We start from the raw sequence: 27,873 nt of genomic DNA, 5'->3' as shown, positions 1-27,873 counted from the left end.
CAAAAGTCACTCGGGGACCCCAAAATCCACCCGGGGGAGCCCAAAATCCACCCGGGGGAGCCCAAAAGTCACTCGGGGACCCCAAAATCCACCCGGGGGAGCCCAAAATCCCCCCAACCCCGCCCCCCCTCTCCCCCCGTTTCCTCCTGTGCTCCCCCCCTCGCTGCCCATTTGGGACCTTCCAAAAAAATCCCCCAAAAACCCCCAAAAAATCCCAAAAAACCCCGAAAAAAAATCCCAAAAAAACCACGAAAAGAACCCCAAAAAATCTCAAAAACCCCCGAAAAAATCCCAAAAAAACCCGAAAAAAACCCTCAAAATATCCCAAAAAAACCCCCAAAAAAATTCCGAAAAAACCCGAAAAAAATCCCAAAAAAACCCCGCAAAAAAACCCTAAAATATCCCAAAAAAACCCAAAAAATCCCCCAAAACCCCGAAAAAAATCCCCAAAAAACCCGAAAAAAACCCGAAAAAACTCCCAAAAAAACCCCCAAAAAATCCCCCAAAATCCCCAAAAAACCCTGAAAAGAACCCCAAAAAATCCCAAAAACCCCCGAAAAAATCCCAAAAAACCCAAAAAATATCCCAAAAAAAACCCCAAAAAATCCCCAAAATATCCCAAAAAACCCCCAAAAAACCCCCAAAAACCCCGAAAAAAATCCCCAAAAAACCCGAAAAAAACCCGAAAAAAATCCCAAAAAAATCCCCCAAAAATCCGAAAAAAACCCGAAAAAAACCCGAAAAAAAACCCGAAAAAAACCCAAAAAAAGCCTGAAAAAAAACCCGAAAAAAATCCAAAAAAACCCGAAAAAAACCCTCAAAACATCCCAAAAAACCCCCAAAAACCCCCCAAAAAACCCCAAAAAATCCCCCCCAAAACCCCGAAACGCCCCGAGTCGCCCCCAGATCCCGTCCTCACCCCCCCCATTTCCGCCGGTGCTCCCCCCTGGCCGCCTGCTCGGGTCCCTCGGCCGCCTCCTTGGCCGCCCGGAGCGTCCCCACGCGCTGCTCCAGCTCCCCGCCCGCGCCTCCTGCAGCCCCTCCAGACGGGCCTGAAATCCCCCCGAAACACGCCTGAGTCAGCCCAGAAACATGCCCAAAATATCCCCAAAACGGCCGGGAATTATCCCCAAAATATCCCCCAAAATATCCCCAAATTATCCCCAAAATACCCCAAAAAAATCCCCAAAATATCCCTAAAACAGCCTGAAATTATCCCCAAATTATCCCCAAATTATCCCCAAAATATCCCCAAAATATCCCCAAAACACCATGAAATTATCCCCAAATTATCCCCAAAATATCCCCAAAATATCCCCAAAAAATCCCAAAAAAATCCCCAAAATATCCCTAAAATAGCCTGAAATTATCCCCAAAATATCCCCAAAACACCATGAAATTATCCCCAAAAAATCCCCAAAAAATCCCCAAAATATCCCTAAAACACCATGAAATTATCCCCAAAATATCCCCAAAAAATCCCCAAAAAATCCCTAAAACAGCCTGAAATTATACCCAAAATACCCCCAAAAAAACCCCAAAACACCATGAAATTATCCCCAAATTATCCCCAAAAAATCCCCAAAATATCCCTAAAACAGCCTGAAATTATCCCCAAATTATCCCCAAAACACCATGAAATTATCCCCAAATTATCCCCAAAATATCCCCAAAAAATCCCCAAAACAGCCTGAAATTATCCCCAAAATATCCCCAAAACATCATGAAATTATCCCCAAATTATCTCCAAAATATCCCCAAAATATCCCCAAAACAGCCTGAAATTATCCCTAAAATATCCCCAAAACACCATGAAATTATCCCCAAATTATCCCCAAAAAATCCCCAAAACAGCCTGAAATTATCCCCAAAATATCCCCAAAACATCATGAAATTATCCCCAAATTATCTCCAAAATATCCCCAAAATATCCCCAAAAACAGCCTGAAATTATCCCCAAAATATCCCCAAAACATCATGAAATTATCCCCAAATTATCTCCAAAATATCCCCAAAATATCCCCAAAACAGCCTGAAATTATCCCTAAAATATCCCCAAAACACCATGAAATTATCCCCAAATTATCCCCAAAAAATCCCCAAAACAGCCTGAAATTATCCCCAAAATATCCCCAAAACATCATGAAATTATCCCCAAATTATCTCCAAAATATCCCCAAAATATCCCCAAAACAGCCTGAAATTATCCCCAAAATATCCCCAAAATATCCCCAAAAAAACCCCAAAACACCATGAATTATCCCCAAATTATCTCCAAAAATCCCCAAAATATCCCTAAAACAGCCTGAAATTATCCCCAAAATATCCCCAAAATATCCCCAAATTATCCCCAAAATATCCCCAAAAAATCCCCAAAATATCCCTAAAAAAGCCTGAAATTATCCCCAAGAAAATCCCCAAAACACCATGAAATTATCCCCAAATTATCTCCAAAAAATCCCCAAAATATCCCCAAAACAGCCTGAAATTATCCCCAAAATATCCCCAAAATACCCCCAAAAAAATCCCTAGAAAATCCCTAAAATATCCCCAAATTATCCACCCAAAATTCCAAATTATCCTCAAATTATCCATAAAAAATCCCTAAAATATCTCCAAATTATCCCTAAAACATCCCCAAATTATCCCTAAAACATCCCCAAATTATCCCCAAATTCACCCCAAATTCTCCCAAACTCCCCAAAACTTCCCCAAACTTCCCAAAAATCCCCAGAACTCCCCCAAACTCCCCAGAAAATCCCAAAATTCCCCATTTTTTCACCTGTTTTTTCCCCGTTTGCCCTCGGCCGCCTCCCAGATACCCCCCAAAACCCCCCCAAAATTCCCCCCCAAAAAATCCCAAAAAATCCCCCCAAACTCCACCCAAAAATCCCCAAAACTCCCAAAAAATCCCCAAAACTCCCCAAATCCCTTTTTTTTTTCCTCACCTGTTTTTTCCCGTTTGCCCTCGGCCGCCTCCCAAACATCCCCCCAAAAATCCCAAAAATTCCCCCCAAAATCCCAAAAAATCCCCAAAAAATCCCCAAAAAATCCCCCCAAAATCCCCCGAATCCCCCGAACTCCCCGAAATTCCCCAAATTCCCGGTTTTCCCGACCTGTTTTTCCCGTTTGCCCTCGGCCGCCTCCTGCACCAGGCGCTGCCTCAGCGCGAAACCTTCCCTGGCCAGGGCGGCCGAGCGCAGCCGCGCCTCGCGCTCCCGGCGGCCCCGCTCCCTGAACAAAAATCACATCCTGGCTTGTCCCAGTCTGTCCCAGTCCATCCCAGTCCATCCCAGTCCATCCCAGTCCATCCCAGTCTGTCCCAGTCCGTCCCAGTCCATCCCAGTCCATCCCGAGCGCAGCCGCGCCTCGCGCTCCCGGCGGCCCCGCTCCCTGAACAAAAATCACATCCTGGCTTGTCCCAGTCCATCCCAGTCTGTCCCAGTCCGTCCCAGTGTGTCCCAGTCCGTCCCAGTCCATCCCAGTTTGTTCCAGTCCATCCCAGTCCGTCCCAGTCCGTCCCAGTCCATCCCAGTCCGTCCCAGTCCATCCCAGTGTCCCAGTCCATCCCAGTTTGCCCCAGTCCATCCCAGTTTGTCCCAGTCCATCCCAGTTTGTCCCAGTCCGTCCCAGTTTGTCCCAGTCCATCCCAGTGTCCCAGTCCATCCCAGTCCGTCCCAGTCCATCCCAGTCCGTCCCAGTCCATCCCAGTCCGTCCCAGTCCGTCCCAGTCCGTTCCAGTCCATCCCAGTTTGCTCCAGTCCGTCCCAGTGTGTCCCAGTCCATCCCAGTCCGTCTCAGTTTGTCCCAGTCCGTCCCAGTCCATCCCAGTTTGTCCCAGTCCATCCCAGTTTGTCCCAGTCTGTCCCAGTTTGTCCCAGTCCATCCCAGTCCGTCCCAGTCCGTCCCAGTCTGTCCCAGTCCATCCCAGTCCGTCCCGGTCCATCCCAGTCCGTCCCAGTCCGTCCCAGTCCGTCCCAGTCCATCCCAGTCCGTCCCAGTCCATCCCAGTCCGTCCCAGTCCGTCCCAGTGGTGTCCCAGTCCGTCCCAGTCCATCCCAGTTTGTTCCAGTCCATCCCAGTGTGTCCCAGTCCGTCCCAGTGTGTCCCAGTCCGTCCCAGTCCATCCCTAGCGGAGCCACGCCTCACGCTCACAGGGACGTTGTTCTCTGGGGGACCCCAAAAATCACATCCCAGCCTGTCCCAGTTCAAACCAGTCCATCCCAGTCCCTCCCAGTCCCTCCCAGTTTGTCCCAGTTTGTCCCAGTTCCCCCAGTCTGACCTGCAGGTGTTCTCACAGCCGGCCCCGCTCCCCCACTCGTCGGTGCCGTCGCAGCAATCTGGGGGGTGAAGGGGGGGGGTCAGCACAGGGGGGGGACCCCAAAATCATCCCCAAAATCATCCCCAAAATACCCCAAATCACCCCAAAAAACCCGAAATCATCCTCAAAATACCCAAAATCACCCCAAAAAACCCCCAAAATCACCCCCCAAAATCACCCCAAAAAACCCCAAAATCATCCCCAAAATACCCAAAATCACCCCCAAAAAAACCCCCAAAATCATCCCCAAAATCACCCCAAAAACCCCAAAATCATCCCCAAAATACCCCCAAAATCATCCCCAAAATACCCCAAATCACCCCAAAAAAAACCCAAAATCATCCCCAAAATCCCCAAAATCCCCCCAAAAAAACCCCCAAAATCACCCCCAAAATCACCCCCAAAATCACCCCAAAAAAACCCCAAAATCATCCCCAAAATACCCCAAATCACCCCAAAAAAACCCCAAAATGATCCCCAAAAAACCCCAAAATCATCCCCAAAATACCCAAAATCACCCCAAAAAAACCCCAAAATCATCCCCAAAATACCTAAAATCATCCCCAAAAAACCCAAAATCATCCCCAAAATACCCAAGATCACCCCCCAAAAAACCCCCAAAATCACCCCCCAAAATCACCCCAAAAAACCCCAAAATCATCCCCAAAATACCTAAAATCACCCCAAAAAACCCCAAAATCATCCCCAAAATCATCCCCAAAATACCCAAAATCACCCCCAAAACCCCCAAAATCACCCCCCAAAATCACCCCAAAAAACCCCAAAATCATCCCCAAAATACCCAAAATCACCCCAAAAACCCCAAAATCACCCCCCAAAATCCCCAAAATCACCCCCAAAAAAACCCCCAAAATCACCCCCCCAAAATCACCCCAAAAACCCCAAAATCATCCCCAAAATACCCAAAATCACCCCAAAAAACCCCAAAATCACCCCCCAAAATACCCCAAAAAACCCCAAAATCATCCCCAAAATACCCAAAATCACCCCAAAAAAACCCCAAAATCATCCCCAAAATACCCAAAATCACCCCAAAAAAACCCCAAAATCATCCCTAAAATACCCAAGATCACCCCCCAAAAAACCCCCAAAATCACCCCCCAAAATCACCCAAAAAACCCCAAAATCATCCCCAAAATACCCAAAATCACCCCAAAAAAACCCCAAAAATGATCCCCAAAAAACCCCAAAATCATCCCCAAAATACCCCAAAATCACCCCCCAAAAAACCCCCCCAAAAAACCCCAAAATCACCCCAAAAAAGGCAAAATCGCCGCCAAAAAAAAAACCCCAAAAACTCCCAAAATCACCCCAAAAAAACCCGAAATCACCACCAAAAAAACCCCAAAAAACCCAAAAACCCCCCAAAACACCCCAAATAAACCCGAAATCACCGCCAAAAAACCCTAAACCCCAAAAACCCCCCACAATCAATCCCCCCAAAAACCCCCAAACCACCTTCCAAACCCCCCCCAAAAAAAATTCCACAAAATCACCCCAAAACCCCCCCAAAATTCCCTCAGGACCCCCCCAAATCCCCCCCAAAATCCCTAAATATCCCCCTCAGGACCCCCCAAAATCTCCCCCAAAATCCCCCCAGACCCCCCAAAATCCCCCAGGACCCCCCCAAATCCCCCAGGACCCCCCAAATCCCCCAGGACCCCCCCAAAATCCCCCCCAAATCTCCCCCAAGATCCCCAAATCCCCCCAAAACCCCACCCCAAACTCCATTCAAATCCACCCCAAATCCCCCCAAATTCCCCCCAAACCCCCCCAGGACCCCCCAAATCCCCCCCAAAATCCCCCAGGACCCCCCAAATCCCCCCCAGGACCCCGCAAATCCCCCCCAAATCCCCCCAAATCCCCCCCAAGATCCCCAAATCCCCCCAAAACCACACCCAAACTCCATTCAAATCCACCCCAAGTCCCCCCAAATTCCCCCCAAATCCCCCCAGGACCCCCCAAAACCCCCCCAGGACCCCCCAAAATCCCCCCCAAAATCCCCCCAAATCACTCCCAAGACTCCCCAAATCCCCCCAAAACCACACCCAAACTCCATTCAAATTCCCCCAAATCCCCCCAGATTTCCCCCAAATCCCCCCCAAATCCCCCCGGACCCCCCAAAATCCCCCAGGACCCCCCAAAATCCCCCCCAAACCCCCCCAGGACCCCCCAAAATCCCCCCCCAAATCCCCCCAGGACCCCCCAAAATCCCCCAGGACCCCCCCAAAATCCCCCCCAAATCCCCCCAGGACCCCCCAAACCCCCCCCAGGACCCCCCCAAAATCCCCCCCAAACCCCCCCAGGACCCCCCAAACCCCCCCAGGGACCCCCCAAAATCCCCCCCCAAACCCCCCCCGGACCCCCCGAAATCCCCCAGGACCCCCCAAAATCCCCCAATCCCCCCAGGACCCCCAAACCCCCCAGGACCCCCAACCCCCCAGGACCCCCAAAATCCCCCCCAAAATCCCCCAGGACCCCCCAAAATCCCCCCAAATCCCCCCAGGACCCCCCAAACCCCCCCAGAACCCCCCAAATCCCCCCCAAACCCCCCCCGGACCCCCCGAAATCCCACCGCAGACGCCGTCGTTGACGTGTGCCGCGGGGATGCTGCGGGGCCGGTGCCCGGCGTTGGTGCAGTGGAAACGCCCGTTGGGGCACGCGGGGGTCCCTGGGGGGGTTTGGGGGGGGGGGTCCCCGTCACTTTGGGGGGCACCCAGAGAGATTTTGGGGACCCCCCTCCCCTAAAATTTGGGGGGGGGTTAAAAAGGGCCCAGAAAGAAATTGGGGTCCCAAAAAAGTGAAAACGGGGCTTTTGAGGGGGGATTTTGGAGGTTTGGGGGTCCCTGGGGTGGATTTTGGGGGTCTCAGGGGGGGGTTTGGGGGTTTCTGGGTGATTTTTGGGGACCCCAGGGGGGTTTTTGGGGGTCCCGGGGTGGATTTTTGGGGGTCCCAGGGGGGTTTTGGGGGTCCCTGGAGGGATTTTGGGGATCCCAGTTGGGTTTTTGGGGGTCTCAGTTTGTGTTCTGGGGGTCCCGGGGGGTTTTTTGGGGGTCCCGGGGGGGGATTTGGGGGGTTCCAGGGGGGTTTTGGGGGGTCCCCGGAGGGATTTTGGGGGTCCCTGGGGGTTTTTGGGGGTCCCGGTTTGGATTATGGGGTTTCTGGGTGAATTTTGGGGGTCACAGGGTGGATTTTGGGGATCCCAGGGTGGATTTTGGGGGTCCCAGTTTGGATTCTGGGGGTCCCGGGGGCTTTTTGGGGGTCCCGATTCGATTTTTGGGGGTCCCGGGGGGTTTTTGGGGGTCCCGATTCGATTTTTGGGGGTCCCGGGGTGGATTTTGGGGGTCCCAGTTTGGATTATGGGGTTTCTGGGTGAATTTTGGGGGTCCCAGAATGGATTTTGGGGGTCCCAGTTTGGATTTTGGGGTTTCTGGGTGAATTTGGGGGTCCCGGGGTGGATTTTGGGGTTTCTGGGTGAATTTTCGGGGTCCCAGGGGTGGATTTTGGGGGTCCCAGGGGGATTTTGGGGAGTCCCAGGGTGGATTCTGGGGGTCCCGGTTTGGATTCTGGGGGGTCCCGGGGGGTTTTTGGGGGTCCCGATTCGATTTTTAGGGGTCCCGGGGGGTTTTTGGGGGTCCCGGTTTGGATTCTGGGGGGTCCCGGGGGGTTTTTGGGGGTCCCGATTCGGTTTTCGGGGGTCCCGAGGCCCCACCAGGCTCGTCGGAGCCGTCCCTGCAGTCGCAGTAGTCGTCGTTGACCCAGCTGAAGTCCACGGAGCCGGAACCGTCCAGGCAGCGGAACGGCCCCGACGGGTCGTAGAAGGGCAGCTCTGGGGGGAGACACGGAATTGGGGGGGCTTGGGGGGATTCGGGGGGTCTGAGAGGGATCTGGGGGGATCTGGGGGATCTGGGGGGGATTTGGGAGGGTCTCAGGAGGTTTTGGGGGGATTTGGGGAGGATTTGGGGGGGATTTGGGGGGATTTAGGGGAGATTTTGGGGGGGTTGGGTGGGTCTCAGGGGGTTTCGGGGGGTCAGGGGGGGATTTGGGGAGGATTTAGGGGGTTTTGGGGGGATTTGGGCAGTCTGGGGGGGAACTGGGGGGGATTTCAGAGGATTTCGGGAAATTTAGGGAGAATTTGGGGGGATTTGGGGGGGGCGTTGAGGGGATTTGAGAGGGATTTGGGTGGGTCCCAGAGGGTTTGGGGGGATTTGGGGGGGAATTTTTGGCTGGTTTTTGGGGGGATTCGGGGGGGATTTCCAGGGGGTTTGGGGTCAGGGGGTTTGGGGGATTTGAGGGATGATTTTTGGGCTGGTTTTGGGGTGATTTTGGGGTGTTTTGGGGCGATTTCGGGGTGTTTTTGGGGTGATCTAAAGGCGATTTTCGGGCTGATTTCGGGGTGATTTTTGGGATGATTTGGGGCGATTTTGGGGCCGATTTTTGCGGTGATTTCGGGGTGTTTTTGGGGCGATTTCGGGGTGTTTTCGGGGTGATCTAAAGGCGATTTTCGGGCTGATTTCGGGGTGATTTTTGGGATGATTTGGGGCGATTTTGGGGCCGATTTTTGCAGTGATTTCGGGGGTGTTTTTGGGGCGATTTCGGGGTGTTTTTGGGGCGATTTCGGGGTGTTTTCGGGGTGATCTAAAGGCGATTTTCGGGCTGATTTCGGGGTGATTTTTGGGATGATTTGGGGCGATTTTGGGGCCGATTTTTTGCAGTGATTTCGGGGGTGTTTTTGGGGCGATTTCGGGGTGTTTTGGGGGTGTTTTTTGGGGTGTTTTTGGGCTGATCTAAAGGCGATTTTCGGGCTGATTTCGGGGTGATTTTTGGGATGATTTGGGGCGATTTTGGGGCCGATTTTTGCAGTGATTTCGGGGTGTTTTTGGGCGATTTCGGGTGTTTTTGGGGTGATCTAAAGGCGATTTTCGGGCTGATTTCGGGGTGATTTTTGGGATGATTTGGGGCGATTTTGGGGCCGATTTTTGCGGTGATTTCAGGGTGTTTTTGGGGCGATTTCGGGGTGTTTTTGGGGTGTCACTCACGGCTCAGGGCCACCCCCCGGGGCCGTGTCACCGTCACCTCGGGGGTCCCGCCCAGAACCAGCGGCAGCAGCGCCAGGAGGGGGAGGGGCGGCATGGCCGGGCTGGGGGAGGGGAGAGCCCCGGTCAGGGGACCCCCCCCCCCCCAAACACCACCCTGACACCCCAAATCCCCTCAAATCCCCCCCAAAATCCCCTCAAATCCCACCCCAGACACCCCAAATACCCCCAGACCCCTCAGATCCCCCTTTAAACCTCCCCCCAAAACGGCTTTATAAACTCCCCAACCCCCCCAAATCTCCCTTTAAACCCCTCAGATCCCCCTTCAGACTCCCCAAAATCCCCCAAGTCCCCCTTTAAACCCTCCGGACCCTTCAGATCCCCCTTCAAACTCCCCAAAATCGGCTTTTAAACGCCCCAACCCCCCCCAAATCCCCCTTTAAACCCCTCAGATCCCCCTTTGGACCCCCCGAAATCCCCCTTCAGACGCCCCCAGACCCCTCCGATCCCCCTTTAAACCCCCCAAAATCCCTCAAACCTCCGTTTAAACCCCTCAAAATCCCTCAAACCTCCGTTTAAACCCCTCAAAATCCCTCAAACCTCCGTTTAAACCCCCCAAAAATCCCCCCAAATCCGCCCCCGGTACCGGTCCGGGTCCCGCGCGCGCGCCTCAGGCCACCCGGAGCGGAACCGGAAGCGGCCCAAGGCGGAACTTCCTGTCGAGCCCATACGGCGGCCGCCATCTTGTGTGAGGTTCGTCTCTTATGCTGGGCGCCGCCATCTTGCGTACGGCGGCTCAGCCAATCAGCGCCCGAGCGTCCCCGTTGCCGTGGAGAAGGGGGCGTGGCCAAGGGTCGGCAGCGGCCGGGAGCACGTGCGGCATTCGGGGGGGAGATTTTGGGGGGTCCCGGGGGGATTTGGGGTGAGATTTGGGGGATTCGGGGGTCCTGGGGGGGATTTGGGGCGATCTCAGGGTCCTCCAAAGCCCCCCCCGACCCCTTTGTGCCCCCCCCACAGATCTGGGACCCCCCAATGGCCGCCGGAGACCCCGGTATGGGGGGGGCGGGAATTCGGGGGTCCCGGTGGTTTTGGGGTTCCTGAGGGGATTTGGGGGGTCCTGGGTGGGTTTTGGGGGGTCCTGGGGAGTCCTGGGTGGGGTTTAGGGGGCCCTGAGGGGATTTGAGGGGTCCTGGGTGGAGTTTGGGGGTCCTGAAGGGATTTGGGGGGTCCTGGGTGGATTTGGGGGTACCTGGGGGGTCCTGGGTGGGTTCTGGGGGTCCTGAGGGGATTTGGGGGGTCCTGAATGGGATTTGGGGGGTTCTGGGTGGGTTTTGGGCGGTCCTGGGTGGGTTCTGGGGGTCCTGAGGGGATTTGGGGGGTCCTGGGTGGGTTTTGGGGGGTCCTGAGGGGTGTTGCTGGCGGGATTCTGGGGCCTCTGTGGGTTCCTGTGGGATTTTTGGGGGTTTCTGGGGTTGTTTTGGGGTCTCTGGGGTTATTTTTTGGGGGGGGGGGTCTCTGACCCCTCTGTGCCCCCCTCAGGCCGGGCCCGGCCCCGGCGCTGCCTCCGGGACCCCCCCGGGACCCCCCGAGACCCCCGGCAGGACCAGGTGGGTCTGAGACCCCCCCCCCGGGACCCCTCAAAATGACCCTCGACCCCAAAATGACCCCCCAATGACCCCTGACCCCTCTGTGACCAACCCAAATGACCTCCCAATGACCCCTGACCCCCATGTGACCCCTGACCCCCTTGTGACCCCTCTGTGACCCCTCCACTGACCCCCAAATGACCCCTGACCCCTCGGTGACCCCCGTGCCCCTCCCCCAGGTGCGGGGTCTCCGGGGCTCCCTGGGGCGGCTGCAGCTGCGGGGGGAGGAGGCGCAGAGAGTGCGGGGGCTGTACCTGAGCCTGAGACACCTGCTGCAGGTAATGACACACTTGGGACAGGTAATGGTACACCTGGGGCAGGTAATGACACACCTGGGACAGGTAATGACACACCTGGGACAGGTAACGTACACCTGGGGCAGGTAATGACCCACCTGGGACAGGTAATGGTACACCTGGGGCAGGTAATGGTACACCTGGGGCAGGTAATGACACACCTGGGACAGGTAACGTACACCTGGGGCCGGTAATGGTACACCTGGGGCAGGTAACACACACCTGAGATACACCTGGGATAGGTAACACACACCTGGGACAGGTAATGACACACCTGGGGCCGGTAATGGTACACCTGGGGCAGGTAACACACACCTGAGATACACCTGGGACAGGTAATGACACACCTGGGACAGGTAATGACACACCTGGGACAGGTAATGGTACACCTGGGGCAGGTAACACACCCCTGAGATACACCTGGGACGGGTAACACACACCTGGGGCAGGTATTGACACACCTGGGACAGGTAATGGTACACCTGGGGCAGGTAATGACACACCTGGGACAGGTAACGTACACCTGGGGCCGGTAATGGTACACCTGGGGCAGGTAACACACACCTGAGATACACCTGGGATAGGTAACACACACCTGGGACAGGTAATGACACACCTGGGGCCGGTAATGGTACACCTGGGGCAGGTAACACACCCCTGAGATACACCTGGGATAGGTAACACACACCTGGGGCAGGTAATGACACACCTGGGACAGGTAACATACACCTGGGGCCGGTAATGGTACACCTGGGGCAGGTAACACACACCTGAGATACACCTGGGACAGGTAATGACACACCTGGGACAGGTAATGACACACCTGGGACAGGTAATGGTACACCTGGGGCAGGTAACACACCCCTGAGATACACCTGGGACGGGTAACACACACCTGGGGCAGGTATTGACACACCTGGGACAGGTAATGGTACACCTGGGGCAGGTAATGACACACCTGGGACAGGTAATGGTACACCTGGGGCAGGTAATGACACACCTGGGACAGGTAACGTACACCTGGGGCCGGTAATGGTACACCTGGGGCAGGTAACACACCCCTGAGATACACCTGGGATAGGTAACACACACCTGGGACAGGTAATGACACACCTGGGACAGGTAATGACACACCTGGGACAGGTAACACACACCTGAGATACACCTGGGGCAGGTAACACACACCTGGGACAGGTATTGACACACCTGGGACAGGTAATGGTACACCTGGGGCAGGTAACACACACCTGACACAGGTAACGCACGCCTGGGCACACCTGGGACAGGTAATGACACACCTGGGACACACCTGAGCACACCTAACACACACCTGGGGTCGCACACACACCTGGGCACACCTAACACGCACCTGGGACAGGTAACGACACACCTGGGCACACCTGGCTCCCACCTGTCCTCTCACCTGCAGGCGGAGGCGGGGCTGGCGCGGGCGCTGCTGGGCGGGGCGGAGGCGGAGCTGCTGCGCAGGCGCCGGAGGCTGCGGGGGCTGCAGGGCCGGGGGGGGCGGGGGCGACCCCCACAGGTACCGGGGGGCTCTGGGGGGGCTGGGTTGGGGGGCTGCGGGCGTCTCTATGGGTCTGGGGTCTCTGTGGGTCTGGGCTCTCTGTGGGTCAGGGGTCTCTATGGGTCTGGGGTCTCTATGGGTCTGGGGTCTCTCTATGGGTCTGGGGTCTCTCTATGGGTCAGGGGTCTCTCTATGGGTCTGGGGTCTCTATGGGTCTGGGGTCTCTGTGGGTCTGGGCTCTCTATGGGTCTGGGCTCTCTATGAGTCTGGGGTCGCTATGGGTCTGGGGTCTCTCTATGGGTCTGGGGTCTCTCTATGGGTCTGGGGTCTCTCTGTGGGTCTGGGGTCTCTATGGGTCTGGGGTCTCTGTGGGTCTGGGGTCTCTATGGGTCACGGGGGGTCTCTCTGTGGGTCTGGGGTCTCTATGGGTCTGGGGTCTCTATGGGTCTGGGGTCTCTCTGTGGGTCTGGGCTCTCTATGAGTCTGGGGTCTCTATGGGTCTGGGGTCTCTATGGGTCTGGGGTCTCTCTATGGGTCTGGGCTCTCTGTGGGTCTGGGCTCTCTATGGGTCTGGGCTCTCTATGAGTCTGGGGTCGCTATGGGTCTGGGGTCTCTCTATGGGTCTGGGGTCTCTATGGGTCTGGGGTCTCTATGGGTCTGGGGTCTCTCTATGGGTCTGGGGTCTCTCTGTGGGTCTGGGCTCTCCATGGGTCTGGGCTCTCTATGAGTCTGGGCTCTCTATGGGTCACGGGGGGTCTCTCTATGGATCTGGGGTCTCTATGGGTCTGGGGTCTCTCTATGGGTCTGGGGTCTCTGTGGGTCTGGGGTCTCTCTATGGATCTGGGGTCTCTATGGGTCTGGGGTCTCTCTATGGATCTGGGGTCTCTGTGGGTCTGGGGTCTCTCTATGGGTCTGGGGTCTCTGTGGGTCTGGGCTCTCTATGGGTCTGGGCTCTCTATGAGTCTGGGGTCTCTATGGGTCTGAGGTCTCTATGGGTCTGGGGTCTCTCTATGGGTCTGGGGTCTCTATGGGTCACGGGGGTCTCTCTATGGGTCTGGGGTCTCTATGGGTCACGGAGGGTCTCTCTATGGGTCAGGGGTCTCTCTATGGGTCAGGGCTCTCTGTGGGTCTGGGGTCTCTCTATGGGTCTGGGTCTCTCTATGGGTCAGGGCTCTCTATGGGTCTGGGGTCTCTGTGGGTCTGGGGTCTCTATGGGTCTGGGGTCTCTCTATGGGTCAGGGCTCTCTATGGGTCTGGGGTCTCTGTGGGTCTGGGGTCTCTGTGGGTCCGGCCCCCTCTGACCCCCCGTTGCCCCCCCAGCTCCGGGGTTCCCGTGGGGCGGGGCCGCGGCGGGAGCTGCGGGAGCCGCTGGGGCCGGTACGGGGGGGGGCGGGGAATTGGGGGTCGGGGGATTTGGGGGATTTTGGGGGATTTGGGGGATTTTGGGAGGATTTTGGGAGGATTCTGGGGGGATTTTGGGAGGATTTTGGGGGGATTTGGGGGATTTTGGGGGATTTTGGGGGATTTTGGGGGGATTTTGGGGGGATTTTGGGGGGATTTTGGGGGATTTTGCCGGAGGGTTTTGGGGGATTTTTGGGAGATTTGGGGGGGATTTTGGGAGGATTTTGGGAGGATTTGGGGGGGATTTTAGGGGATTTTGCGGGAGGGTTTTGGGGGATTTTTGGGAGATTTGGGGGGGATTTTGGGAGGATTTTGGGGGGATTTTGGGGGATTTTGGGAGGATTTTTGGGGAGATTTTTAGGAGATTTTGGGGGGATTTTGGGAGGATTTTTTGGGAGATTTGGGGGGGATTTTTGGGGATTTTGCGGGAGGGTTTGAGGGAATTTTTAGGAGATTTTGGGGGGATTTGGGGAGGATTTTTTGGGGCATTTTTGGGAGGATTTTTTGGGGAGATTTTTGGGGGGATTTTGGGAGGGGTGTCCGGGCTGTCCCCGCCCCCATCCCCCCCTTTGTCCCCTCCCCCCCTTAGGAGTGGCCGCAGTGGGGGGAGGGGCAGGAGGAGCCCCGCCCATCCCCCTCCCCATCGCCGCTCCCTCCCCGAGACCCCCCGGAGACCCCGGAGACCCCCCCGGGGACACCGGCCGTGACCCCGCCCCCGGCCACGCCCACCAGAGCCGGGTCACAGGTGAGACCCCCCCCAAGGTCACCTGGGTGTCACCTGTGAGTCACCTGCCCTGGGTGTCATCTGTCACACCTGTGTCACCTGTCCTCACCTGTCCCACCCGTCCCACCTGTCCCTGTGTCACCTGTCTCACCTGCCCCCAGGTGTCTCACCTGTCCCCAGGTGTCTCACCTGTCCTGTCACACCTGTCCCCATCACACGTGTCCCAGGTGTCTCATGTGTCCCTGGCCCTGTCCCAACACCTGTCCTAGCACCCATCTCACCTGTCCTGGTCTTACCTGTCCCAGGTGTCTCGCCTGTCGCACCTGTCCCAGTCTCACCTGTCCCAGGTGTCCCAGGTGTCCCCGGGTGTGTCGCAGGTGTCTCACCTGTCCCAGGCCCTGGCCCAGCTCAGGGCCGAGGCCGCGGCTCTGCGGGGGCGCCTGCGGGGGGGGCACCTGGGGACAGCCCCCCACAGGTGAGTGACAGACACCTGGGGACACCTGGGGACACCTGGGACACACCTGGGGACACCTGGAACACACCTGATGGGTTGGGGACTCACCTGGGGACACCTGGGGAGACACCTGGGACACACCTGGAGCACACCTGGGAGGGTGGGGACCCACCTGGGGACACACCTGAGGACACCTGGGATACACCTGGGGAGACCTGGGACAGACCTGAGGGGTTGGGGACTCACTTGGAGACACCTTGGGACACACCTGGGCACACCTGGGGGGGTGGGGACGCTCCCAGGTGTCCCCTGAGGTGCCTCTGGGGGGGGTCACAGGGACCCCTCCCCCCCCGGCTCGGGGGGCGTGGCCGCCGCGCGCAGGGACCTGGCCCAGGTGAGCCACGCCCTGGGCGGGGCCTCAGAATGGCTGGAGAGGATCCTGACACACCTGGGGCAGGTGAGAGGGGAGGGACACACCTGGGCCAGGTGAGGGGGGCTGGGGACTCACCTGGGCCAGGTGAGAGGGGTGGGGACACACCTGGGCCAGGTGAGGGGGGCTGGGGACTCACCTGGGCCAGGTGAGAGGGGTGGGGACACACCTGGGCCAGGTGAGGGGGGTGGGGACACACCTGGGCCAGGTGAGGGGGCTGGGGACACAGCTGGGCCAGGTGAGGGGGGTGGGGACACACCTGGGCCAGGTGAGGGGGAGTGGGGACACATCTGGGACAGGTGAGGGGGGTGGGGACACACCTGGGCCAGGTGAGGGGGGTGGGGACACACCTGGGCCAGGTGAGGGGGAGTGGGGACACACCTGGGACAGGTAAAAGGGGTGGGGACACACCTGGGCCAGGTGAGGGAGGTGGGGACACACCTGGGCCAGGTGAGGGGGAGTGGGGACACACCTGGGCCAGGTGAGGGGGGTGGGGACACACCTGGGCCAGGTGAGGGGGGTGGGGACACACCTGGACCAGGTGAGGGAGTGCTCCTGTCACACCTGACGCAGGTGCGGGCCGTGCCTCAGTCTCCCCGCCCCCCCCGCGCCCTGCTGCAGCTGCTGAGGGCGGGGCTAAGGGAGGGGGCGGGGCCAGCGTCGGGACCTCCCCCCCAGGACCCCGCCCAGGTGAGACCGGGATGGGCCGGGGGGGCTGAGCCCGTTCCCGGGGGTCCCGAGTCAATTTTTGGGGTCCTGACCCATTTTTGGGGGTCCCGTTGTGGTTTTTTGGGGTCCTGACCCATTTTTGGGGTCCCGGGTTGGTTTTTGGGGGTCCTGACCCATTTTTGGGGGTCCCGTTGTGGTTTTTGGGGTCCTGACCCATTTTTGGGGTCGCGTTGTGGTTTTTGGGGGTCCTGACCCATTTTGGGGGTCCCGGGTTGGTTTTTGGGGGTCCTGACCCATTTTTGGGGGTCCCGGGTTGGTTTTGGGGGTCCTGACCCATTTTTGGGGGTCCCGGGTTGGTTTTGGGGGGTCCTGACCCATTTTTGGGGGTCCCGGGTTGGTTTTTGGGGGTCCTGACCCATTTTGGGGGGTCCCGGGTTGGTTTTGGGGGTCCTGACCCATTTTGGGGGGTCCCGTTGTGGTTTTTTGGGGTCCTGACCCATTTTGGGGGGTCCCGGGTTGGTTTTGGGGGTCCTGACCCATTTTGGGGGGTCCCGTTGTGGTTTTTGGGGGTCCTGACCCATTTTTTGGGGGTCCCGGGTTGGTTTTTGGGGGTTCTGACCCATTTTTGGGGGTCCCGGGTTGGTTTTTGAGGGTCTTGACCCATTTTTGGGGTCCCGGGTTGGTTTTTGGGGGTCCTGACCCATTTTTGGGGTCCCGGGTTGGTTTTGGGGGTCCTGACCCATTTTGGGGGGTCCCGTTGTGGTTTTTGGGGGTCTTGACCCATTTTTTGGGGGTCCCGGGTTGGTTTTTGGGGGTTCTGACCCATTTTTGGGGGTCCCGGGTTGGTTTGGGGGGGTCCTGACCCATTTTTTGGGGGTCCCGGGTTGGTTTTTGGGGTCCTGACCCATTTTTGGGGTCCCGGGTTGGTTTTTGGGGGTCTTGACCCATTTTGGGGGTCCCGGGTTGGTTTTTGGGGGTCCTGGCCCATTTTTGGGGGTCCCGGGTTGGTTTTTGGGGGTCCTGACCCATTTTGGGGGGTCCCGTTGTGGTTTTTGGGGGTCCTGACCCATTTTTGGGGTCCCGGGTTGGTTTTGGGGGTCCTGACCCATTTTTGGGGGTCCCGGGTTGGTTTTTGGGGTCCTGACCCATTTTTTGGGGGTCCCGGGTTGGTTTTTGGGGTCCTGACCCATTTTTGGGGTCCCGGGTTGGTTTTTGGGGGTCCTGACCCATTTTTGGGGGTCCCGGGTTGGTTTTTTGGGGTCCTGACCCATTTTTGGGGGGCCCGGGTTGGTTTTTGGGGGTCCCGAGTCCATTTTTGGGGGTCCCGGGTTGGTTTTTGGGGGTCCTGACCCATTTTTGGGGCCCCCCAGCCCCCCCGGCCGCAGCAGGAGGAGCCCCCGGCGCTGCCCCCCAGCTCCGAGGGTGAGGAGGGGGCTCGAGGGATCCTGGGGGGATTTGGGGGGTCCCCGGGAGTTTGGGGGTGTTTCTTGGGGGTCCCTGGGTGTTTTGGAGCTGATTTTTTGGGGTATTTTGGCTTGATTTGGGGTCTTTTGGGTGATTTTGGCTGTTTTGGGGGGGTTTGGGGGGGGGCTGGTTTTGGGGGTGATTTCGGGGTGTTTTGGGGGCTGTTTTGGACAATTTGGGGGTTTACGGGTGATTTGGGGGACTTTGGGTACCTTGGGGGTATTTTTGGGTGGGTTTGGGCTGTTTTGGGGGGTCCCTGGGTGGTTTTTGGCCTGTTTAGGGTGATTTGGGGCTGTTTTGGGGCTGTTTGGGGAGTGTTTGGGGTATTTTTGGGGTCTCCGTGTGGGTTTTTGGGGTGTTTTTGGGGTATTTTGGGTGTTTTTGGGGGTGTTTTTTGGGTGGGGTTTTTTGGGGGTGTTTTTTGGGTGTTTTTTGGGTGGTTTTTTTTGGGGGGGTGTTTTTTGGGGGGGGGTGGTTTTTTGGGTGTTTTTTGGGGGTCCCTGACCGTGTCCCCTCCCCTCCCCCCCCCCCAGAGGAGGCGACCCCCGCCCCTCCCCCATCTCGGGCTCTGCTCAAGCGCCGCGCGCGGCTCCTGCTGCGGGGGGGGAGGGGCGGGGGCCCCCCGCACCAGTGACCGCCAGTACGGACCAGTATAAACCAGTATAAACCAGTATAAACCAGTATAAAACAGCACGGACTCGTATAGACCAGTGACCACCAGAATAAACCAGTTTGGACCAGCATGCACCAGTGCCCTCCCAGTGCCCGCCCCAGAGACCACAAGTACAGACCAGTATGGACCAGTATACACCAGTGCCCTCCCAGTGCTGCCCCAGTGACCACCAGTATGGACCAGTATAGACCAGTGCCCACCCGGTGCCCACCCCACGAACCGCCAGTACAAACCAGTATACACGAGTATGGACCAGTATACACCAGTGCCCTCCCAGTGCTGCCCCAGTGACCACCAGTATGGACCAGTATAGACCAGTGCCCACCCGGTGCCCACCCCACGAACCGCCAGTACAAACCAGTATACACGAGTATGGACCAGTATAGACCAGTGCCCTCCCAGTGCTCTCCAGTGCCCCCCCAGTGACCGCCACTACACACCAGTACACACCAGTATAGACCAGTACAATCTGCGCTTGATCCTGGTATCCCCCCGAGTGCTCCCAGTAACCCCCCACTCCGTGCCAGTATAATCCCAGTCCCCCCCAGTGCCCCCGAGTTCATCCCCAGGGACCCCCAGGGCACCTCCAGGGACCGAGGCGGGAAATAAAAAATTCCCTGAAATCAGGGGGGGGAAAAAAAATAGATTTTCTTCAACCCAGATCCCGAAAATCGCAGGTGAATCGGGCGCGGGGGCACCCTGGGGTAGGGTCTCCCTTCGTGACCCCCGAAATCCTTTCCCAGGATCCCCCAAAACTTCTCTGTGATCCCAAATCTTCTCCCAGACCCCCCCAAAAATTTTCCGTGTTTCCCACCCAGCCTGGCTTTTACGGCAGTGTGGCCAGCGCGGCGGCGGCGCTTTACGGGAGTGTGGCGAACCACCTCTGCGCTTTATGGCAGCGTGGCGTGCTCGGAGCCACGCTGCCGTTCGCAGCCAGGTTGGCGGCACTTTACGGCAGTGCGGAGAGCTGGCTGAGGCGGAGCCGTCGCTTTACGGCAGCGTGGCGGCCGCGGCGCTGGGCGTGAATCTACACGACGCGCCCCGAAAGTCTTTAATCGCTCTTCCACCTCCCAATTCGGAGCCCTCAAACCCATGGCGGCATCACCTACAATGCCATGAACACCCTCAAAACCCTCCCAGGATCTCTAAATCTTGTGCAGCAACCCCAAAAATCATCCCTCCCCGTGCGTCCCCGACCTTCCAGTGATGTCCCAGTCCCTCTGCGGTCCATCCCAGTGACCCCAGAAAACACAAAGATTGGGAGGAGGAAAGATGCTTAAATGAAGAGGAAAATGCTTTTTTTTTTTTTCCCCGTTGTTGTCTGTGTGATGGAAAGCGATGGAAAAGCTGAGGGGAAAAGGGTGGGAAATGTGAAGGGGAAAGAGCGGGAAACGTGAGGGGGAAAGGTTGGAAATGTGAGGGGAGAAAAGAGCGGGAAACGCGAGGGGAGAAAAGAGCGGGAAACGTGAGGGGGGAAAAGAGCGGGAAACATGAGGGGGGAAAAGAGCGGGAAACGCGAGGGGAGAAAAGAGCGGGAAACGTGAGGGGAAAAGTTTGGAAATGTGAGGGGAAAAGGGCGGGAAAGGTGAGGGGAAAAAGGGCGGGAAATGTGAGGGGAAAAGGTTGGAAATGTGAGGGGAAAAGGGCGGGAAATGTGAGGGGAGAAAAGAGCGGGAAACGTGAAGGGAGAAAAGAGCGGGAAACGTGAGGGGAGAAAAGAGCGGGAAACATGAGGGGAGAAAAGAGCGGGAAATGTGAGGGGAAAAGGTTGGAAATGTGAGGGGAAAAGGGCGGGAAAGGTGAGGGGAGAAAAGAGCGGGAAACGTGAGGGGAGAAAAGAGCGGGAAACGTGAGGGGAAAAGGTTGGAAATGTGAGGGGAAAAGGGCGGGAAAGGTGAGGGGAAAAACGGTGGGAAATGTGAGGGGAGAAAAGAGCGGGAAACGTGAGGGGAAAAGGGCAGGAAACATGAGGGGAAAAAGTAGGAACTGTGAAGGGAAAAGAGTGGGAAACAGGCAAAATGGCCGAGGGTTCCTCGGCCGCCCAGCCCCGGGATATGGATACGCCCTCCCTGCCAAAAAACACAAGCACCAACCACTCCGGCTTTTTAAATTTTTTTTAATCGATTTTTCCATGAAAAATACAAATAGTCGAGTCCGGGGGGTGTGTGGGGGGCCAGGGGGGTGGTCCCGGTCCCGTCCGAGGGGTCCCGCAATGCCACGGGGGGATTGGGGGGGGGGGTCCCTGGGTCCCCCAAAAAATGGGTCAGGGGCTGAGGTGGGGACCCCTTATTGCTACTGAATTGGGGGTCCCCTGACCCCCCAAAATTCCAGGGCTGGACCCCCTGGAAGAGGGGCTGGGGGGTCAGAGTTCGTGTGTGTGTGTGTGGGGGGATGTGATGGCGGATCTGGACACAGAGGGGATCGCTCCTAAATACTTATATTAATAATAATAATAATAATAATAATTAAAACTACAAGAAGCTTCACACGGGCACGACACCGAAAAAAAAAAAAAAAACAAACCAGGAGCCGGGATGGGTTTGGGGAAGGGTCCCGGTTAAGGAGGGGGGAAAAGAAGGTCCAAGATTTGGGGAGAAACCAGGGGGAAGAATAAATAGGAAATAAATGGGAAATAAACCACCGAAAAGCGAGAAATTATCCCGACGGCGAAGGGAAAATAAATAAGAATCGCAATAATAATAATAATAATAACAACAACAGCAACAACAGCAATAATAATTAAGAATAATTAAGAATAATAACAACGATCAGGAGGATGGGGGAAACTCAGGGGTTGGGGTTTCTTGAGGTGGGGTTCCGCCCTGTTTTTGTTTTTGGACAGGAGGCTCCAAGTGGCCGAAACTCCAGCAAACGGAGTGATCTGGGGCGGAAAATAAAAAAAAAAAAAAAAACCCCACCCGGCGATTTCGGAGAAGGTGGGGAAGGGGAGGGAGGGGAATGTGACAGGACACGTCCCCTCCCTCCCCATTTTGGGGGTACCAGAGAAGTCCCTGGAATCTTGAGTGCCGCTGAGCCCCCATAAAAAAAAACCAAACTTGCCTCGATCACTCTCGGGGTTCACCAGCTGCTTCCACGGAACTCGGGGAGCACCAAACAGGTTCTCACCCCCTCTGCAAAGGCGATTTTTGGGGGGATTTTTTTTATTTTTGGGGGGAGGGAGGGAGGGATATTTTGTTTGTTTGTTTTTTAATATTCTGCTATAAAAATAGACGGATTTGGGTCGGCGGCTCAAGTGGCGCTCCTCCTCACCTGGTAACGGGTGTCGTTGGAAATGCCACCAATCCTTATTTCCTGCTCTTCCTCCTCCTCTCCCCACCCCCCCCCCCCCTCCAAAAAATCCCTCCCCCGAAAAATGAAGGAAAAAAAAAAAAAAAAAACCAAACGAAAATAAAACCACGGGAAGGAAGGAGAGAGCAGAACCCTCCCCCCTCTCCCTCCCCCCGGAGTCCTGGAGTGGAGGGAAGGAAAAGGGGGGGCACAGCCCCCACCTGGACACACCTGGATCAGGTGGAAGGAGGAGGAGGGCACCGCTCCAGGTGGTCCGGCCACCGCCGGAGTGGTGAAGTTTGGGGGAGACACCTGGGGAGGGCTCCCAGGTGTGTCCACAGTGTCCTGGGGGAGGTTCTCCACACTCTGGAGCACCTGGAGGAGTCCTCAAGGTGTCCCGGCTGTGCCTCAGGTGTGTCCTCAGTGGCCATGGCAGGGGTTCTCTGGGGTTCTTCGAGGTCTCCAGGTGCGTTTCTCCATCCTGGGGACCCAGGGATGTCCTTGGTAGCCACAGAGGGGACGCCCGGGAACTCCGTGGTCCCCGCGGTGCTCGTGGGGGGACCCCGAGGTCTCCAGGTCTCCCCTGTGGGTTCCTCCAGGGTCTCCATGGAGGGGGTCCCCGAGGTCTCCAGGAGGTGTTTGGTGCTCACGGGGGGGGGGGGTCCCACGAGGTCTCCAGGTGCTGAGTTTCTCCGTGGTCCCCATGGTGCTCGTGAAGGTCCTCAAGGTCCCCAAGGTGACTTTCTGTGGTCCCCGTGGTGCTTGTGGGGGTCCCCAAGGTGACTCTCCCCACAGTTGCCATGGCGCCCGTGGAGTGGGGGTCCCCAAGAATCTCCAGCCGAGTTTCTCCATTGCTCATGAAGGTCCCCAAGGTCCCCAAGGTGGTTTCCTCCACGGTTTCCATGGCCACCAGAGAAGCTGGGATCCTCGAGAACCTCCAGCCGAGTTTCTCCATGGTCCCCAAGGTCCCCAAGGCGACTTTCTCCACGGTTCCCACAGAAGCTGGGGTCCCCAAGAACCTCCAGCTGAGTGTCCCCACGGTCCCCAAGGTCCCCTGAAGGTCCCCAAGGTGGTTTCCTCCACGGTTTCCATGGAAGGGGGGTCCCCAAGAACCTCCAGCTGAGTGTCCCCATGGTCCCCTGAAGGTCCCCAAGGTGGTTTCCTCCACGGTTTTCATGGAAGGGGGGTCCCCAAGAACCTCCAGCTGAGTGTCCCCATGGTCCCCTGAAGGTCCCCAAGGTGGTTTCCTCCACGGTTTCCATGGAAGGGGGGTCCCCAAGAACCTCCAGCTGAGTGTCTCCAAGGTCCCCTGAAGGTCCCCAAGGTGGTTTCCTCCACGGTTTTCATGGAAGGGGGGGTCCCCAAGAACCTCCAGCTGAGTGTCCCCATGGTCCCCTGAAGGTCCCCAAGGTGGTTTCCTCCACGGTTTTCATGGAAGGGGGGTCCCCAAGAACCTCCAGCTGAGTGTCCCCAAGGTCCCCTGAAGGTCCCCAAGGTGGTTTCCTCCACGGTTTCCATGGAAGGGGGGTCCCCAAGAACCTCCAGCTGAGTGTCCCCATGGTCCCCTGAAGGTCCCCAAGGTGGTTTCCTCCACGGTTTCCATGGAAGGGGGGGTCCCTAAGAACCTCCAGCTGAGTGTCCCCAAGGTCCCCCTGAAGGTCCCCAAGGTGGTTTCCTCCACGGTTTCCATGGAAGGGGGGTCCCCAAGAACCTCCAGCTGAGTGTCTCCAAGGTCCCCCTGAAGGTCCCCAAGGTGGTTTCCTCCACGGTTTCCATGGAAGGGGGGGGTCCCCAAGAACCTCCAGCTGAGTGTCCCCATGGTCCCCTGAAGGTCCCCAAGGTGGTTTCCTCCACGGTTTCCATGGAAGGGGGGTCCCTAAGAACCTCCAGCTGAGTGTCCCCAAGGTCCCCTGAAGGTCCCCAAGGTGGTTTCCTCCACGGTTTCCATGGAAGGGGGGTCCCCAAGAACCTCCAGCTGAGTGTCCCCATGGTCCCCTGAAGGTCCCCAAGGTGGTTTCCTCCACGGTTTTCATGGAAGGGGGGTCCCCAAGAACCTCCAGCTGAGTGTCCCCATGGTCCCCTGAAGGTCCCCAAGGTGGTTTCCTCCACGGTTTCCATGGAAGGGGGGTCCCCAAGAACCTCCAGCTGAGTGTCTCCAAGGTCCCCTGAAGGTCCCCAAGGTGGTTTCCTCCACGGTTTCCACAGCTCCCACAGAAGTTGGGGTCACCAAGAACCTCCAGCCAAGTGTCTCCATGGTCCCCGTGGTTCCCGTGGGGGTCTTCTGAAGGTCCCCAAGGTGGCTTTCCATGACACCCATGAAAGGGGGAGGGGGGGGTCCCCAAGAACCTCCGGCCCAGTTTCTCCATCGCTCCCGAAGGTCCCCAAGATGCCCTGAAGGTTCCCAAGGTCCCCCGAAGGTCCCCAAGGTGGTTTCCTCCACGGCTCCCACAGAAGCTGGGGACCCCAAGACCCTCCACCCAAATCTCCCCACGACCCCGTGGTGGGGACAGACCCCCTCCCCCAGCCCGGCCCGGCCCGGCCCGGCCCGGCTCAGGCCTTGTGCTGCTTGGTGGTCTTGAAGGAGACCTGCAGCACGCGCTCCCCCAGCCGGTAGCCGTTGAGGCTGGCGATGGCCACGGCCGCCTCCTCGTAGTTGGTCATGGTGACGAAGCCGAAGCCTTTGCACTTGTTGGTGGCGAAGTCCCGGATCACCTTGACGTTGGTGACGGCGCCGAAGGGTCCGAAGAGCTGCCACAGGACGCTCTCGTCCGCCTCCGGTGACAGGTTGTAGACGAAGATGCACCAGCCCGGCGCGGCGGGGGTCCCCAAAGCCACCCCGGCCAGGGCCGGCACCGCCTCGATGGCCAGAGGGGAGAACCTGGGCAGCAGCGACAGGGGGCTGGCCTGGGGTCAGCCAGGGGGGGTCTGGGGGGGTCTGGGGTGGGTTTGGGGGGGGTTTGGGGGAATTTCAGGGGGATTTGGGCTGGCCTGGGGTCAGCCAGGGGGGTTTGGGGGGGATTTGGGCTGGCCTGGGGTCAGCCAGGGGGAGTCTGGGGGGATCTGGGGGGGTTTGGGGGGGGTTTGGAGGGATTTCAGGGGGATTTGGGCTGGCCTGGGGTCAGCCAGGGGGGGTCTGGGGGGTTTGGGGGGATTTCAGAGGGATTTGGCTGGCCTGGGGTCAGCATGGGGGGGTCTGGGGGGGGTCTGGGGGGGTTTGGGGGAATTTCAGGGGGATTTGGGCTGGCCTGGGGTCAGCCAGGGGGGTTTGGGGGGGATTTGGGCTGGCCTGGGGTCAGCCAGGGGGGGTCTGGGGGGGTCTGGGGTGGGTTTGGGGGGGGTTTGGGGGGATTTCAGAGGGATTTGGGCTGGCCTGGGGTCAGCATGGGGGGGTCTGGGGTGGGTTTGGGGGGGGTTTGGGGGGATTTCAGAGGGATTTGGGCTGGCCTGGGGTCAGCATGGGGGGGTCTGGGGTGGGTTTGGGGGGGGTTTGGGGGGATTTGGGCTGGCCTGGGGTCAGAGCCAGGGGGGGATCTGGGGGGGGCCTGGGGGGGTTTGGAGGGATTTCAGGGGGATTTGGGCTGGCCTGGGGTCAGCCAGGGGGGGTCTGGGGGGGTCTGGGGGGGTTTGGGGGATTTCAGGGGGATTTGGGCTGGCCTGGGGTCAGCCAGGGGGGTTTGGGGGGGATTTGGGCTGGCCTGGGGTCAGCCCAGGGGGAGTCTGGGGGGATCTGGGGGGGTTTGGGGGGGGTTTGGAGGGATTTCAGGGGGATTTGGGCTGGCCTGGGGTCAGCATGGAGGGGTCTGGGGGGGTTTGGGGGGATTTGGGCCGGCCTGGGGTCAGCCAGGGGGGTTTAGGGGGGGGTCTGGGGGGGTTTGGGGGGGATTTAAGGGGGATTTGGGCTGGCCTGGGGTCAGCCAGGGGGGGTCTGGGGGGATCTGGGGGGATCTGGGGGGGTTTGGGGGGATTTCAGGGGAATTTGGGCTGGCCTGGGGTCAGCCAGGGGGGGTCTGGGGGGATCTGGGGGGGTTTGGGGGGGGGTTTAAGGGGGATTTGGGCTGGCCTGGGGTCAGCATGGGGGGGTCTGGGGGGGTCTGGGGGGGATTTGGGCTGGCCTGGGGTCAGCCAGAGGGGTCCCGGGGGGGGTTGGGGGGGATTCTGGGGGGATTTGGAGGAGTTTAGGCCACGTTTGGGGGGGTTTAGGGGTTTTTTATTTTTGGGGGGGGGGAGGTGGGTGTTACCTCTTCACCCCGTACGCCACGTTCAGCAAATTGTCCAGTCTGGAGGGGACAGGGCGACATTAGGGGGGGGGACAGCGAGGAGGGTCCCCCGTACCCAGGGGGTCCCAGCCCCCCAGACCCCCCCCCAGAACCCCCCAGGACCCCCATTCCCGGGTTACCCCACACCCTCCAGCCCCCAGGTTCCCCCAGAACTCCTCCAGGACCCCTCACATTCCTCCTAGGACCCCCCCCCCCCCAGGACCTTCCAGGACCCCCCATCCAGGATCCCATTCCCGGGGTTATTTCACCCCCCCAGACCCCCCAGCGCCCCCCGGCTGACCGGAAGCGCTGCGGGGGGGGGTGCAGGGCTCCGTAGCGCCGGGGGCACAGGCTGAGCAGGGCCCCCCCCGATTTCTGCCCGGGGCTGTTGGCGAACTTGACCGTGATGGGCTCGGGGGCGCCGAGCGGCTTCTGCCCGTGCAGCCCCCGCACCGCCTCCTCCGCCTCCGCCCGCTTGTCGAAGCGGATGAAGCCCACGCCCCGCGACACACCTGGGCAGGTGACACACGCGGGTCAAGGGGGCAGCGGGGCAGGGGGGCGGGAGCTTCCCAAAAAAACCCCTGCCCCTTCCTAAAAGAAACAACCCCTTCCCTCCTTGCCCTCCCCCAGGCAAGACCGAGCACACCTGTGCACACGCACGCACACACCTGCGCACGCCTGTGACCTGGTCCACGAGGATGCGGGAGGTGATGATCCAGCCGTACTGACACACCTGGGCACACACACACCTGGGTGCACACACACCTGTACACACACACACACCCCCCCCCCATATACACACACACCTGAGCACACCTGGGCACACCTGCACACACCTGTGACCTGGTCCACGAGGATGCGGGAGGTGATGATCCAGCCGTACTGACACACCTGGGCACACACACACCTGGGTGTGTACACACACACACCCCCCCCATATACACACACACCTGAGCACACCTGGGCACACCTGCACACACCTGTGACCTGGTCCACGAGGATGCGGGAGGTGATGATCCGCCCGTACTGCGAGAAGAGCTGCTCCATCTCCTTCTGCCCCATGGCCTTGGGCAGCCCGCTCACTGTACAGGTTGGCGTCACGGATGGAGGCGGAGCTGGGCCGGGCGTAGGACACCTGGCAGGGACAGGTGAGCACCTGGGCGGGGGGCACCTGAGGGACCACCCACCACGGGGGCTCCACAGGTGTGCCCTGCAGCACCAAGGATCCCACAAATGTCCTCCCACCACCTCCCAGGTGCCCCTCAGGTGTCCCTCGGGTGCCTTCCCCATCCCGAAGGTGCCCCCCAGGTGCTCCCCCAGCCATGAAGGTGCTCCTCAGGTGCCTCCCTCACCCCAAAGGTGCCCCCCAGGTGTCCCCAGGTGTCCCCAAGGTGCGCCCAGGTGTCCCCCAGGTGTGCCCAGGGCACCTTGATGGTCTTGGTCTGCAGCTTGAGGCCGTTGAGGGCGCCGATGGCCCTGTCGGCGTCCCCGGCCTCCACGTAGTTGACGAAGCCGTAGCCCAGGCTCTGCCCTGGGGACAGCGCGCCACTGTCACCAAAGGGTGGCCCCACCCCTGTCCCCACACTTGTCCCTCGTGTCCCCCTGTCCCCTGTGTCTCCCCCAACCCTGTCCCCACCTTTGTCCCCATCCCTGTCCCTATCCTGTATCC

At 58.4% G+C, this 27,873-nt stretch overlaps 3 protein-coding genes across 3 annotated transcripts; 1 reads left to right on the top strand and 2 right to left on the bottom strand.

The window, feature by feature from the left end:
• Positions 1-919: 919 nt before the first annotated feature.
• LOC136284600 (glucosidase 2 subunit beta-like) lies at positions 920-10,107 on the bottom strand (the record flags this gene model as incomplete). The annotated part of the gene is made up of 7 exons (XM_066174947.1): positions 10,025-10,107; positions 9,382-9,482; positions 8,055-8,171; positions 6,918-7,013; positions 4,283-4,340; positions 3,117-3,234; positions 920-1,052 (listed from the first exon to the last, which is right to left on the bottom strand). Coding segments are annotated over exons 1-7 (706 nt in total), but the record flags the coding sequence as incomplete, so codon positions are not given.
• Positions 10,108-10,410: 303 nt separating this feature from the next.
• On the top strand, positions 10,411-15,914 carry LOC136284599 (uncharacterized). The gene is made up of 8 exons (XM_066174945.1): positions 10,411-10,429; positions 10,918-10,985; positions 11,204-11,282; positions 12,577-12,863; positions 14,166-14,222; positions 14,836-14,991; positions 15,276-15,445; positions 15,761-15,914. The coding sequence occupies exons 1-8, from the start codon at positions 10,411-10,413 to the stop codon at positions 15,912-15,914; spliced, it is 990 nt and encodes a 329-aa protein (XP_066031042.1).
• A 6,118-nt stretch (positions 15,915-22,032) lies between these two features.
• LOC136284601 (ELAV-like protein 3) lies at positions 22,033-27,777 on the bottom strand (the record flags this gene model as incomplete). Its single annotated transcript, XM_066174948.1, is given in 7 exon segments — positions 22,033-23,659; positions 23,748-24,826; positions 26,187-26,225; positions 26,506-26,716; positions 27,185-27,287; positions 27,289-27,339; positions 27,632-27,777. Coding segments are annotated over 6 exon segments (878 nt in total), but the record flags the coding sequence as incomplete, so codon positions are not given.
• Between the last annotated feature and the right edge of the window lie 96 nt (positions 27,778-27,873).

The sequence above is a fragment of the Chamaea fasciata genome, unplaced genomic scaffold (genome assembly GCF_029207755.1).
Source record: "Chamaea fasciata isolate MVZ Bird 193981 ecotype frontalis unplaced genomic scaffold, bChaFas1.0.hap1 SCAF_1163, whole genome shotgun sequence".
NCBI lineage: Eukaryota > Metazoa > Chordata > Aves > Passeriformes > Sylviidae > Chamaea > Chamaea fasciata.
This window is presented reverse-complemented; position numbering and strand designations above follow the sequence as displayed.

Excerpts from the sequence above, each read along its gene's own strand:
- LOC136284599 (XM_066174945.1), top strand. Across the intron at positions 11,283-12,576 it reads AGTGCGGGGGCTGTACCTGA|GTAACGCACGCCTGGGCACA; the intron begins GCCTGAGACACC and ends CACCTGACACAG. Across the intron at positions 12,864-14,165 it reads GGCGGGGGCGACCCCCACAG|CTCCGGGGTTCCCGTGGGGC; the intron begins GTACCGGGGGGC and ends TTGCCCCCCCAG.